The 13557-nt window shown below is 51.5% G+C and overlaps 1 protein-coding gene across 1 annotated transcript in view; it reads right to left on the bottom strand.

Annotated features, from left to right (window-relative positions):
* Nucleotides 1-2340: 2340 nt before the first annotated feature.
* The window catches only part of TSHZ1 (teashirt zinc finger homeobox 1), a 75184-nt gene continuing 63967 nt past the window's right edge, over nt 2341-13557 (bottom strand). Inside the window, exon 2 of the mRNA XM_012648889.1 lies at nt 2341-6872. Coding sequence (XP_012504343.1) covers nt 3679-6872 — 3194 coding nt within the window. The 3' untranslated portion in view covers nt 2341-3678. The remainder of the gene's footprint in view (nt 6873-13557) is intronic.

Genomic DNA, 13557 nt, shown 5'->3' with positions numbered 1-13557 from the left:
CCCGGACGCCCGCGAGGTGGAACAGGTGGCCAGCTCTCTCCAGGTACTCAGGGCTGTTTGTCCTCACACTACAGATGATGAAGCTCCGTTCCCTGGGGCCGGGGAAGATGCGGGGGAACAGAGAGGACCTAATGCCACATGTGGAGTCACTTGCTAGGGCACACAAAAGCAGATGACGTAAAGGACATGTCCCCAAACACAGATGAAGGAAGCAGAGACTTGTGTGAAGAAAATCTTCAAATGTGGGTATCCAGTTTGTTCCCTGGATTATTTAATCTATTTGTAGCCTTACAAATTGAGTTTCCGTGTTACTAGGTATACCTACATGCAATTGAAATTGCTACAAACGCATAACAAATACCACTTCAACTTATTTTTAAGATCCAGCAGAGGATAGGCATCATATTTCGACTTCCAATCAGGCCACGGTGGGGAGCGATTGGAGGCGCAGGCCACTCGCCTGCCACGGCTGCTCTCATGGGGGCCCACAGCTCCGTCCTATGCCTGGGCTCTAGCTCCCCACCCCGCAAAGACTCCCTGGCTGCTTCGTGGGGTGAAATCAGAAACCCTCTCCCGGGGCAGATCACAGGCCTGCAAAGGGAGTGATTAAGAGCACGGACTCCCCAGCAAATGCTTTTTGGGCTCAAAGCCCAAGTTCTTTCTTCCGACATGTGGCCTTGGGCACATGCCTTGACCCTGCGCGTGAGGGGCTCCTCACCTGCAAACTGGGATGGGAGTGAGACAGCCCAGGGGATGGGGATGAGTTCACATGTGTAAACCACTTGGAATAGTCCTCGGCACTTAGGAAGCACTTGACAAATATTAACGAAGATCACCACGTTCAGTGCTGCTCAGATAGCCCAGTCTTCCATCCTTTGGCCGGGGAATTAGGGTTGATGACAGCATCGCAATATGGCTGATGAATTATAAATAAATAAAAAAAAAATTCCAAATAAGAAAATTGCATCCAATAAAAAAAAAAAAGAAAGAAAAAGAAAATTAGAAAGGAAAACCCAAATTCTGTGTCCCTCCCTTGATGATCGGAACTCAGGTCGAAAACAGCATTTAAAGCACTTCAAAGCTACAGGTGGGGGCTGCCGGGCAACCCCGCCCAGGGAGCCACCACTTCCCACTTCCTTTAACTCTATAGGGTGAAATCACATAATCACAGATTTACGGGTCTGTGGTAAAATAAACACAACTTCAAGGGATTATCATGCAAAGACCCCAGGCCACTGCCCTAAGCCTAATTGTTATTCTTCTGTCACCCCTTGAGCCCAAAGTACATAATCACCCCGTAATTGAACTGAAATGTCTAAATGGCTGAAGCTCCTAAAGGACGCAGCTATTTACCAATGAAAAAAGTCAGAAAAATTTCCCAAACGTCCCGGGCACTCTGCTGCATTAGCACAAGACTGTGTAAATACGACCCACCTGGTCTGCTCCTCCTCCTCAGATCATTAATGGAAACAGAACAATCCTCGCTGTCACGGGCCAATGCTAGGGAAATAATTAAAATATCACAATTGCTCAGCTGCTTCTGAACAGAGCAGTATGAGCTCTAACCTTTCTCAGGATATAATTTTATGAAAATTCAAGCGAAAGGTAGAAAAGTAAATTTTCCTGCTCATGTCAGTAAGTGCTTCTAGGGGGAGAAAAAGAGGCCAGAGGGCCTCGATGTCACTGTTTTCTCCCAATATTTACTGAACGGTGGTCCTGGGCTCTCAGGGGTCAGGGTCCCCTTGGGATGAGGGGTGGAGCGCTTACGTGACAAGCGTCCTGGCGTTCTCAGTAGAGCCCTCAGTGCTCTAGAATAACCTGCAGAAAGAAAAGTCATCTCAAACACTGAATAAAAGAGAACAGCCAGGTTTTTTGTGTTTTGTTATTTTTTTTTTTCAAAAATTGTACATTTTTGAAAGCTCAGATATCAGGTTTTCCTCTTTGGGGCAACACAGAACTCCAAGGTCTTCGGGGTCTTTGCTGCTGGAGCAAGACCCAGCCTTCTACCCACATCACGTCCCCAGACATACACACAGGCGTATTACAGGTATTTTTAAGTCGTGCAAAGGATTCTTCAAAGGAAGCATCTTAGCCCATCCTTGCGCAAGACAGCCATCGCTCGATGGCTAAACTTGACAATCCTTGGCACCTAGTGGAGTTAAAAATTTTAATTATCGTTTTAAAAAATGCAACACTTATCATTTGAATGAAGTATGTCAGCACACAAATCATAAAATGATGATTCTGAATAGAATTTTTGTTGGTTGATTGCATAAGCAATACCTCTTGTTGCTGAAATAACATCTCAAAGGCAAAATAATGACGACATGACAATCCGTGTAAATCAAGAACTGCATGTGGGTTTATTTTACATTTGAGAAAACAGTGGATTTAATTGTGTGAACCAAAATGTACTGTACAATATTAATGATAGAACATCAAAAGGTATAATGAATAGTGCATTGCTTGCTTTGTTTTTATTATTTATTTCTGTCTGATAGTTCCTCTGAGTACATGCATCTGGAGAGATGCAGGTGCCAGTAAAATTTCTCTATTTAAATCAAGCTGCAGGAACTAAATTTTATTCAAAAATTGTGGTTTTACATTATATACACAGAAATTTAATATAAAATGACAATATAAAAAGTTAAAAGAGAAAGCATACAGCCAGAAGGTACAAAGAAAGTTGAATAGATTAAAATGGTACGATATGTAACATACAGGAGTTTTTAAGCTGATGCTGGCAATTTACAAGGAAAGGACTCCAACGTTTGCCCCATTTTTTTTTTCATTTACCAATGCAGCACGCTATAGAAAGGTCAGCTTGTACCAAAGCTTACATTTGTAAATAACTATAAACCGCAGTATCTTACAGGAAAAAAGAAATAGCATTTTTACACATTTTTAAATAATAGCTTGCATACTTTTTTTTTTGCCAAAAGTGGCATTTTTCGGCATCCAGAGGGTTTGGGCATAGTGGCGACTGGGGTATTTGTTGTTGCTGTTGTTTATGTTTTTTTGTTTTGTTTTTGTTTTAAACATGTGAAGTGGTGGCTTCCTACCCCGTGAGTCCTAGACAGCTTTCTATCTTCCAACAGCTGCATGCATGTCTCCCTCACACACCAGTTCTGCATATAAAAGCTCATTTTTTAATTATTAAATAAGTTTTGTGTCTGACACAGCTTTTGATCTGAATGAAATGCCTTTAAGCCTTTTTTTCTTTTTTCTTTTTTTTTTCTCTCGAGTGAAAGGCACAGAAATGCGATTACAGTCCTCAAAGGGTTAAATTTGACACTACCAGGTTCTATGACCTTTATTGTCATGGCAACTTCGTAATTTTAGGATGTCTTTTTATCATTGTTATTTGTGTCTTTCTTTACTGCTAAATAGCGTCTCTGAGCAGTGTGCCCCACTATTTCCTACAGAAGATAGCTTAACACCAAGAACAGATGTTGAAAATAAAGGTCAGACTTTGACTCACGGAAAAAGAAAAATAACATGCACAGATCAGACAAAGAGCATATAAATATAACTACAAAATATGTGTAAGAAAACCAAGGTCCAGATAGGCAGTTCAGCAACAAAGGAAAGACTGACTTTAGAGGCTCAGGCCAGGCCTAGTGCAGTACGACGACGCCGTCTAGTGCAATGTTCCGCGGTCACTTGCGCTGCTGGACGCTACTGCTTCTCTAGCTCGGTCACGTAGATCAGGTGGTCCTCTGGGGACTTGCCGTGTGTCTTACTAAGGTGCAGTTTGACCGCGTGCTTGCTCGCGAAAGTCCGATTGCAGAGTTTACACTGGAATGTGGAGCCCAGGTCCTCCTCGGCAGCCCCCAGCGGGCCCAGAGTTTTGTTCGCGAGGACTTTGGAAACATTCTGCTGTTCTTGAATCTGATTGAGTGGCAGCTTGGAGAGATCCTTCAGGCTGAAGCCCAAGTGCGTCTCCAGATGACTTATGTACGTGGAAGCAGTTCTGAATTGAGAGGCACAATCGTTGCAAAAGAAAACAGGATGCCCTGTGTCCAGGTTCTTCAGGAATTTCGTCCCCCCTGTCCTCCTCAGCTGGTACTTCACATTGGCCAGCCAGTGGCTGATGGTGGTCATGGAGAGGCCGGTGAACTTGGAGATGTGCACCCGCTCCTGCGGGCCCAGGTCCGACATGATGTACTTGCCCTCCGCGGTCTCCCGCAAGCTCGACGCGAACTGGGCCTGCAGGATGAGCAGGTGCTGCGGGTTCCAGTTGGACTGCCGCCCCTTCCGCTTGTGCACCGGCGACAGCTCGTCCAGCGCCTCCTCAAAGCTGCTGCCATCGGCGTCCGACTTCTCCGACACCGTGGAGGGCGTCGAGGACTTGGGGGTCAGACGGCCCGTGAGGTTTTTCACCATGTCAGAGATGTCCATGAGGGCGCTTTCCCGAAGAGGCGACGCGACTGAATCGGCCACGCTGGAAACCAGGGGCTTGTTCTTGGACTTGGTCAGGTCGATGGGCTGATCGCTGTTCTCATAGTAGTAGCGGTCGATGGCGTCAGCCTGCTTCACCGGCGCGGGCGGGTAGACTGGCTTGTCCAGCATGCTGTTGCTGATCTTGTACAGCATGGCCAGCGGGTCCAGAGAGGGGCTCATGGGCTTGGACACCTTGCCCAGGTGGGTGTTCATGATGGACTGCAGAGCGCTCAGGGGGTTGATGAAGGAAGGTTCCGGCGAGTGGTCTGTGATGATCCCCAGGTTGTTACAGCCATTGGTGACCTTGGCTTTGAGAGGCTCTGTGCCATTTGGGGTGTGAGCATCCACCGGACCCTCCTTTTTGGCCTTCCCGGTCTCGGCATTGGGGCCCTTCTTCGGTTGTTTGCCGCTGATTTCCTCCGTTTTAGGAAAATCTTTATTCTCTTTTGCCACGGGGGACACAGCCTTGGCCGGGGGGCTCTTCTCCTTCTCCGGGGGTCTCTCCTCCTTCTTGACGCTGACCTTGCCAGTGACCTTCTCCACCAGCTCCTCCATGGCAGACACGTTGCTCTTGTGCGGCGGGGGCGTGAGGCTCCCCGGGGAGTGCAGGAGGGCGTTGTGCTCTGCGGAGGTCAGCGACTTCACGCCACCAGCGTAGGACGGCTGCACCTGCACGCTCTGCACGGCCGCCTGCAGCGGCTTCACAGTACTCGGCAGCTGGTAGGCCGCGTGGATGCTGGGGTAGCCGCCCCACGAGGGCGCGCCATTCTGCGCTTTGCTGATGGCCGTGGAGACGGTGTTCTCGAGGGACTTGAGAATGTCGATGCCCCCCTTGGGGCTGTCGTCCAGGTCCTCCTCGCGCAGGTACGGGTAGAGCGTGGTGGGCTCAAACTTCTCCTGGGTGTCCTCACTCTCCTCCTTGATCTTGTCCGAGTCACTGGCCACCGGCGCCTTCTCCTTCTCTGGATCTTTCTTTTCCTCAGACGTCGTGGACCCCGCGGGGGAGTCTGGCTGCTTTTTGATGCTGGAGGCGGGCAGCCGGGTGTGCGTCGTGGGCGGCAGGGGGATGGACTGGATCTTCTCTTCCACCACGGGGTCCAGCACCAGCTGTTTCCCTTTCTTGGAGGCCGAGGTCGTCACTTTTAAGAAATGGCCAGTGACCATCATGTGAGCGGTGAGCTGCTGCAAGGTGTCATGGGAGCTGCCACACTCCATGCACTTGAGGATCTGCGCTTTGCGGGCCTCAAACTGCCAGGTGTAACTAGCACCGTTCTGGTAGCCGTAGCGGTTATTGGGCGTGACGTATGGGTTTGCCGCCTTCTGGTCCTTGGCCGACTCACTCAGTGCAACTTCTGCCGCCAGGCCCGCTGGCTCGGGAGAACAAGGGGGCGCCAGGTCCTGCAGTGCTCGCTTTTTGGTAGAAGGGACCAGTTTGGCGATGGCTGGCACTGGCTCCTTCAGAGGCACTTTCTGGTAATGCTTGGTTTTGATCATGTGGACGCTGAGGTCTTGCAAGGACTCGAAGGAGTGTCCACAGTACATGCACTTCAGCACCTTCTGGGCGTCCTCCTTCCCCTCCATCTCCATCAGCGAGCGCTTCCTGGGCTTGGACCACCGCTTGGTCTTCTCGGAGTCCTTGTCCCTGTTGTCGTCACGGTAGTGTCCCGTCTCGTTCATGTGCACCGTCAGTTCCACCAGCGTGTCATACGCGGCACTGCAGTCTTTGCACCGGAACTTACTGGCGCCGGTGAACACGGAGCCGTACAGCTTGTTGTTCTGCCGGTAGAGCTGCACGGTGCTGAACAGGCTGGGCTCGGGGAGCAGCCCGTACGAGGGCGTCTGCTGCAGCGTCTTGGCCAGGGCGGCCTGGTGCCAGTCGTAGCCGGAGCTGCTGCTGCTACTGGTGGTGCTGGCGTGGCTGGTGCTGGTGCTGCAGCTGGTGCTGGGTGTGCTCGCGGTGGTGCTGGCCGCGCTGGCCGTGCAGGCGGGGGGCGTGGGGGCAGGGGTGGCGCTCTCCTTCCGGCTGACATCGTTGGTGCTGGTGGTCGAACTGGACTTCTTTAAATCCAGAGCTAGGCTGGACCAGCAAGACTCCGAGAACAGGTTTGCATACACGGCTTTGATCTGCGCCAAGCTGTCCTGGGGGTAGGAGACACTGTCTGTGCACTGCGGCTCCTCCTTCTCCTCTCTGGAGGAGGAGCTTTTGAAATGGGCGAGCTGGTCGCTGCTTTCGCTGAAAGGCGACCCGTAGCCGGCGTCCTGATTAGTTGCAGTGCTGACCGGGGAGTTCTGGTAGCTCTGGGCCTCTTTGATCTCTGTCTCCTCATTGCACACATACTCGCTTTCCTGAATGTCCAAAGGCAGCCCATCGTCCTCCACGCGCTCTTCATCTATTGCCGCCGCCTTCAACTCTTCCTCAGGAACGTAAGCTAGGAGAGAAAAATGAAATGCAGTTAGAAGAAGTAAATCATCTTCAAGGACACGGCCTCCCCAGCAGTTAGATGATCTTTAAAAAGATGTTTTTCAGTCGAGCTCCCAGGCTACAAGGCTACCTCAGCTTTACATATCTACCCCCTCTGTGACTCTACAGCAGGAGTCAGGTTTCAAAAAGACAGTTTCCTGCGCCTAAGTGAGCACGTTTCAACAAAGGAGCCCGAGCTGAAGGACCAGCCATCTGCCCCTTTCTGACAGGTGTCAGTTCGTCCACTGGAGCCAGCCCCCACCCCACAAGGACTCCTCCCAAAAGCTGTTCCTTCCATAAGTGACAGTGACATGGTGTGAGTCCCCCATGGCTTCCACATGGCAAATATTTGTAAACACCCATCGGGCAGGACCTGGTGATCAATTTTTAGGGCAAGATATTTCACAGGCAATATTATATGGTTCCCATAAATAAAAATACCCTTAATGGCAAACAATGAAAATGCTCTGGTCTTCACTAAAAAGAAGGACATAACACAGCATCACCAATCTCCTGCCTGGAGAAAGCAGAGTGCCACCCACAGGGGGCTGCCAGACAGGTGACAAAGGGCCGCGGCTGTACGCCGCTGTCCAAAGCAGTACCATTCCCCACAGCCAAAGGTGGAAACCACATGTACGTCCACGGGCAGAGGAACAAAGTGTGGTCCCTCCACACAGTGGAAGACCATCCAGCCTTACAAAGGAAGGGGACTCTGACACATGCCACCATGTGGATGGACCTTGAGGACATTATGCAAAGTGAATAAGCCAGTCACAAATGCTGTACGATTCCTCTTACATGGGGTCCCAGGAGGAGTCATGTTCTTAGAAACAGAAGGTGGAGCAGTGGTTGCCAGGGCCGGGGGAGGGAGGGTGGGGAGCTGTTGCTGAGTGGGTAATTTAAGTTTCGGAAGATGGAAAAAGCTCTGGTGATGGTTGCACAATAACGTGAATGTTCTTAATGCCACTGAACTATACACTCAGAATGGTTAAAATGCTAACTTTTATGTTGCAAATATTTTATCACAAGTTTTTTAATTAAAAAAGGTCCACAGTGTATGCCCCCCAGGTTTCCGACAGGCCTGCAACACACGGCAGAGTGACTTCTGCGCGGAAGGCGGCCTCTCCCCGAGGGACCCAGAGGAGACGGACAGCAGTCGCAAGGGGGGTGTATAAACCATCGGATGAAACCTCGGTTTCCGTACTGCAGGACATTTGGATGTTGGACTATGTGACACGTCTTGTTAATTCCCGAGAGGAGATTACCGCACATACCACCTCCTAAACTTTGTTGACCAACGTACTTCTGCTTATTTTTCTTTTTTTGACCAAATAACTAGCTGAACAACTTGGGAGATTTGGGGTTAAGATGTTTTCCAGAAAGCCCCTATTAAAATGCACTGATATGACCTGAGAGGGGTGTCTCATTAAATATCATCATTCATTATCACATTATCAGAGCCAGATCCTGAGGGAACGTGGCAAAGAACACACACGTTTCGGGGAGGCTTGATAGGAGGGACAGAGAACATCTTGGCTGCTCAGAAGGAGGATGTCAGGGGTGGGGGAGCAAGGTGAGAGCATCACACCTGCACAGGAAGGGCTCCGGGGCCTGGCAGCAGCCAGCACTCACCGGCGCGGCACGATCACGTGCCTACACATGCACACACGCGCACAATGACAGACAACTGAATCCTTCTGCTCACACCCCTCAGAACACCTGCACACCAGCCTCGACCCCACCTCGGGGACAGGGCACACAGCAGTCTGAGCACACGCGGTACTTCACCGCGGGACGCAGAGTAGCAGTGCGCTAACAAAGCTAGGAACTGTAGTTCCCCTAATACCTCGCTGCTAGTGTGAAAAATGATCAATAGTGCACGACCTTGGGCTTTAAATACAGGCATCAGCATCTAGGTAACGCTCTAGAAGATTCTAGGACCTGTGGTAAAAGGTAATTGCCAAGTTTAGTCACATTTTCATTTTGCTTATGATTATTAAAGGTTTGGGATGGTCCAAATCTGAGAGTCCACAACTGGAACCCTCAGCCCAGGGACCCCACTTGAAGAACCACTGGTCAGACTCATCGCCTTTAAACGAGGCTGCCCGGGTCGCACTGGCTTGGGCCACGAGGTGCCTTCTCTGTGGTTCCGATGACGACACCAAAGGCTTCGGCGGGTGTCCAGAGCAGGGCAGAGCTCCTCTGCAGGGAGAGGGCATCGGGCCCCTCCAGAACTGCAGGGCCCCGAGCGTGAACTATCCCGACATCAGCCACTCCGCACCACAAACAACACAACTGCCTGCCACTCTCTCCAACACTCCCCTCCTCAAAGATTCCGCACACTTTCTCCCCACTTGGAATCTGCTGATTCATTGTTCTGAGTCACCCCAAACTAGTGTCCAAGCCAGAAACACAGCACCATCCTCGAGGCCTCCTGGCTCCTTGGTTCCGCAGCCAACCTCACCCCTGCCCAACATGCCCATCCTGGATGGCCTCCCTCCACCACCTCCTCCCTGTGCCTGTCCTAGACAGCCTCCCTCCACCAGCCTCCTCCCTGCATCTGTCCTGGACGGCCTCCCTCCACCAGCCTCCTCCCTGCGCCTGTCCTGGATGGCCTCTCTCCAGCTGCCCCAGACACTCTGCTCTCTCATCCCCAAGCTCGAGCCTCTGTGAAAGTTCCATGTCCTCTACGGGCTTCATAGGCTGGTCCGTCCACCAGGCCCCAGGCAGCCCTGCTCCCAGGGAGCGCGCCGTCTGGACGCCACCCCTCCCCGCAGTCTCTGCCTAGGTAAGCTGCTCATCCCTCATCCCTCGGGAGGCTCAGATGTCACCTCCTTATGACACCTCTCTTAATCCCCTCAGAGAAATTCACCACTCCCGGAAGAATTCAGAGGTGTTAACCTGTCTGTCCCCTTCATCAAACGGTGAACTCTTTCATTCAACTGAAGCTGAGCCCGGGCTGGGCTGTGTAGCTCTGGGCTGAGCAGCTCTGGGCTGAGCGTTTTCGTCCCATTGCCTCGTTTAACGCCCACAACCTTTCAGGTAAGTATCACCCGAATGCCTGTTTTGCAGGTGAGAAAACTGAGTCTAGGAGAAGTTGACCAACTTCCCCAAAGTTACACAGAAAACAAGTGATGGAAGCGGGATTTGAATTCAGGTCCCGTGACTCCCGATCCAAGGTCAAGTCCCCTTTGCCACCTTCAGGACCAAGTTATTTCCTTCTGTCCCATTAACATCGAAATGCCAGGGAAGGCATGGAATAAATGCTTTCGAATGAATTAATGATCAAAAGTAATTCTGTATCAAGTATTTAAAACACCTTTCATGTGCCAGACACAGCATTATAAATGAGAGAATTTCAAAGAAAAAGAGTAAAAGGCAAGAGATTTTGAAATGTTGATAACCTTTGGCCCAGTAATTTTATTTTTGGAAGTACAGTCTAAGAAGATAATATGAAACACAGAAAGAACTTCATGCACAAAGATGTCCTTTATACAAGATGTTCTCTTAGGCCACATAAAAGCTGCCACCACCTAAATCTTCAACAATAAGGGGTAAAGTGAACGGTGGTTTATTGCTGGAATACAATATCATTCAAACATTAAAAAGTATGCTTTAATGACATGGGGGAAGTCATTAAATGAAAAAAGCACAAGACAAAATCGTATACACGGCACAATGGAAAAATCCTTTTCAAAGAATGTTAATAGTGGGGTTTTTTCCTAGATGAATACGAGGCTTAGTTATTATGGAGTGAAGTGGTTCTCAATAAATATCTGTATTTTCAAAACCTTCTTCGATATTTTCAGTTCAACAAACATGGATTAGCCAGTGCACAGCACTTCCGGAATGAACGCGCTGTTGGTGGCTCTCACCCTGTGCCGCCCCAGTCTGCCCCAGTCACTTCTGACCACGTCGGCCACCTCCCGTCTTCCTCCTGAATCCCACGGCCACGCCAGGGTGCTCTCCACGCAGCCTTCCTGCCAGAGGGGCAGCAGAGTCCCTCAGATCGGGAGCGGGTGGCCCTGGGGTCGGGGCCTTCCCTGCAGCGACTCGGCCCACGCCCAGCGCTCGCCGTGCTGCAGCCTCAGCCGCCGCGGTTTGCTCACGTCTGTCCTCGCGCTTTTCCAGCCTTCTAGCATTTGCACCTTTAGCATATACTCATCCAGTTTATTTAATCCTGATGATCCTCTATTTTTCAGCTATTTTACCATTCTACCATGTTCTTTTAGCTCACTATATCTATTTCTTTTAATTAGTTAACTTCCCCCTAAATTTACAGGAGATGAGGAAGCACGAACCCGAGAGAGATGGCCGGGAGGGCAGCCTGTCCCGTAGCCCGCACCGCTGGACAGCTTCTCCTCTCGGGTTTCGGGGCCCGAAACCGCCCCCCTGCGCCCCGAGCACCCACCTCGGCCCGCACGCACCTGTTCTCCCGCCACCGCACCTGGCGGCCCTTGAGCCAAGGTGGTCAGGGTCACTTCTTCCTCTGAAGATCTCGTGACCATGGACACGTGGTCTGTGGGACAGCACAGCCTTTCATGGGTGGAAAGAGCTCAACGGCCCCAGGGGCAGAGGTGGGTGGGAGAGAGCCCTGGGGAATGTTCCAGATTCATTCTATGACTGACTGCCAGCCTCACCTTACCCCTCTGCCCCACAGGCTTTGTCCCAAGGCCCCGGTAATAAGAACAATAACAACAGTGACAAGACCGCACCATACACAACTACCCATTCTCTCAATCTCCCCCACAGCCAGGCAGGGACCTTCCTAAGGCTCCGCGGGCCAAGGGGGGCTGGGCTTCCGAGTAGCCGCTGCCTCCCTTCACGTTAGTCCTCCCAAGGCAGCCCAGTGAGCCCCCATGCCGGTCCCCACCTTCCAAAACAGGGTGGCAGGCCGAGAGCGTGGGCATCCCAGGAACAGAATCCTCGGAAGGCTCTAGAGTCAGCTAGGTTCCACTTTAAGGGCCTAGGACCTGGGGAGAACACGAAGTCCAGGTCACAGGACAGAGGCTGAGGAGGTGGGAAGCCCAGCCCCGCCCCCACGGGGCCCGCAAACACGAAGAGCCCAGCGCCCCAGCTCCAGTGTTAAGGAGGAAGGGGGGCTTTGACTTTGCTAAGCCTGCATCAGGGAGGAATGGGCCAGATGGCTTTTGGAGACAAGACCCCCACCCCCGGGCTACACCTGTCATGCACGAGGCCCACTAACTGACCCTGGACACGCGCAAGGATAATCTGAAGGAAGGGCCTCCCTAGGCAGCCTGGACCCAGGAGGCCACGGTGAGCTGGGTGAGACTGAAACCCACTCGCAGTCTTTCTGTAAAGGCCCACACTAATGCGGCCGTTGCTGTGCCTCCTAGTGAAGGACAGACCCCCTCTCCCCTCACTAGTGTGACAAGAGGACAGAGATGGAAGGTCCAGACTTGATGTCTGGAGACCTGGGCAGGAGCCGAGGCTCAGTCACTTACAGACAGGGTGGCCCGATACACTCACTCATGCCCCCAGGCCTCGACTTCCCCACCGGTACAATCGTGGCAACGATCAACATCTTTTGGGCTTGTAGGAAGCGTTCATAGAAATGACAGGATCATCATCAAGCCCAACTCTGTGTTTGTCCGCTGCTGTGGTCTGAATGTGTGTGTCCCCCCAAAATTCACATGTTGACATCTAACCCTCAAAGTGACAGTATTAGGAGGTGGGGCCTTTGGGAAGTGACTAGTTTAAGAGTGGGGGAGATCTCACAAACACAGTCAGTGACCTTCTAAAAGAGGCACCAGGGAGCTGCCTGGCCCCTGCCACCATGTGAGGACGCGGTGAGTGACGCCACTGTGAACCAGGAAGGGGCCCTCAGCAGACACCAGATCTGCGGGTGCCTTAATCTCAGACTTCCCAGCCCCGCACCGTGAGCAATACGCCTGTGCTGCTCACGAGCCTCCTGTCTACGGCGTCGTTACGGCAGCCTGAACGGACCGAGACGCCTGCTCCTCCTCACATCCTGCAGACTCACAGAATGAACTAGAAAATCACCTGCACATGGATGTACCACCCTCGCACAGCTGTGGGAAGGAACCCTGCTTGGCCACAGCCGCTCAAGCTCCTGCTAACACCAAATAAATGGGAGCAACAGAAACGAGACAACGATAAGCCTGTCCCAGTAAAGCGGGCCCAGTGTCAGTCCCAAGCGCCGTGTAGATGTCAGAGATGAGCAGACCTGAACACGGACCCAGTGGGTTACCCTGGCCCCTTCTCGTTCTCCTCTCCCTCTGCCTGTCCTGCAGTGGACTTGCTGATTACTAGAATGTCTGCCAAGGAACAGAGGAAGGAAGGGAGAGAGTGGGAAACCCAAACCAGGCAGAGATGCTGTTCCTCGTTAACAGCTCTGCTAAGGCCTGCTGGGGGAGGTGGTGGCCACCAACGACAACAATAGGTCTGCAAACTTTGTCCGAGCTCTTTTCCTCATTAGCACGGTAATGGAGAGGGGGCTCTGAGAGCGGAAAATGGATGTTCAAAAGTGACAAATACAAAATACAGGTCTTCAGTCCCTGCCTGGTGACTGCCTTACAGTAAACACCAAAATTCGCTATTGTATTGCCACCTGGTGAAACTACATAATCAGACCGAATTACATGTTTATCTACGTGAAACTATTTTTTAGA

This window comes from Propithecus coquereli, unplaced genomic scaffold (genome assembly GCF_000956105.1).
Source record: "Propithecus coquereli isolate 6110/MARCELLA unplaced genomic scaffold, Pcoq_1.0 Scaffold296, whole genome shotgun sequence".
NCBI classification, from domain to species: domain Eukaryota; kingdom Metazoa; phylum Chordata; class Mammalia; order Primates; family Indriidae; genus Propithecus; species Propithecus coquereli.
Note: the sequence above shows the minus strand (reverse complement) of the source record. Positions and strands in the feature narration are given on the sequence as shown.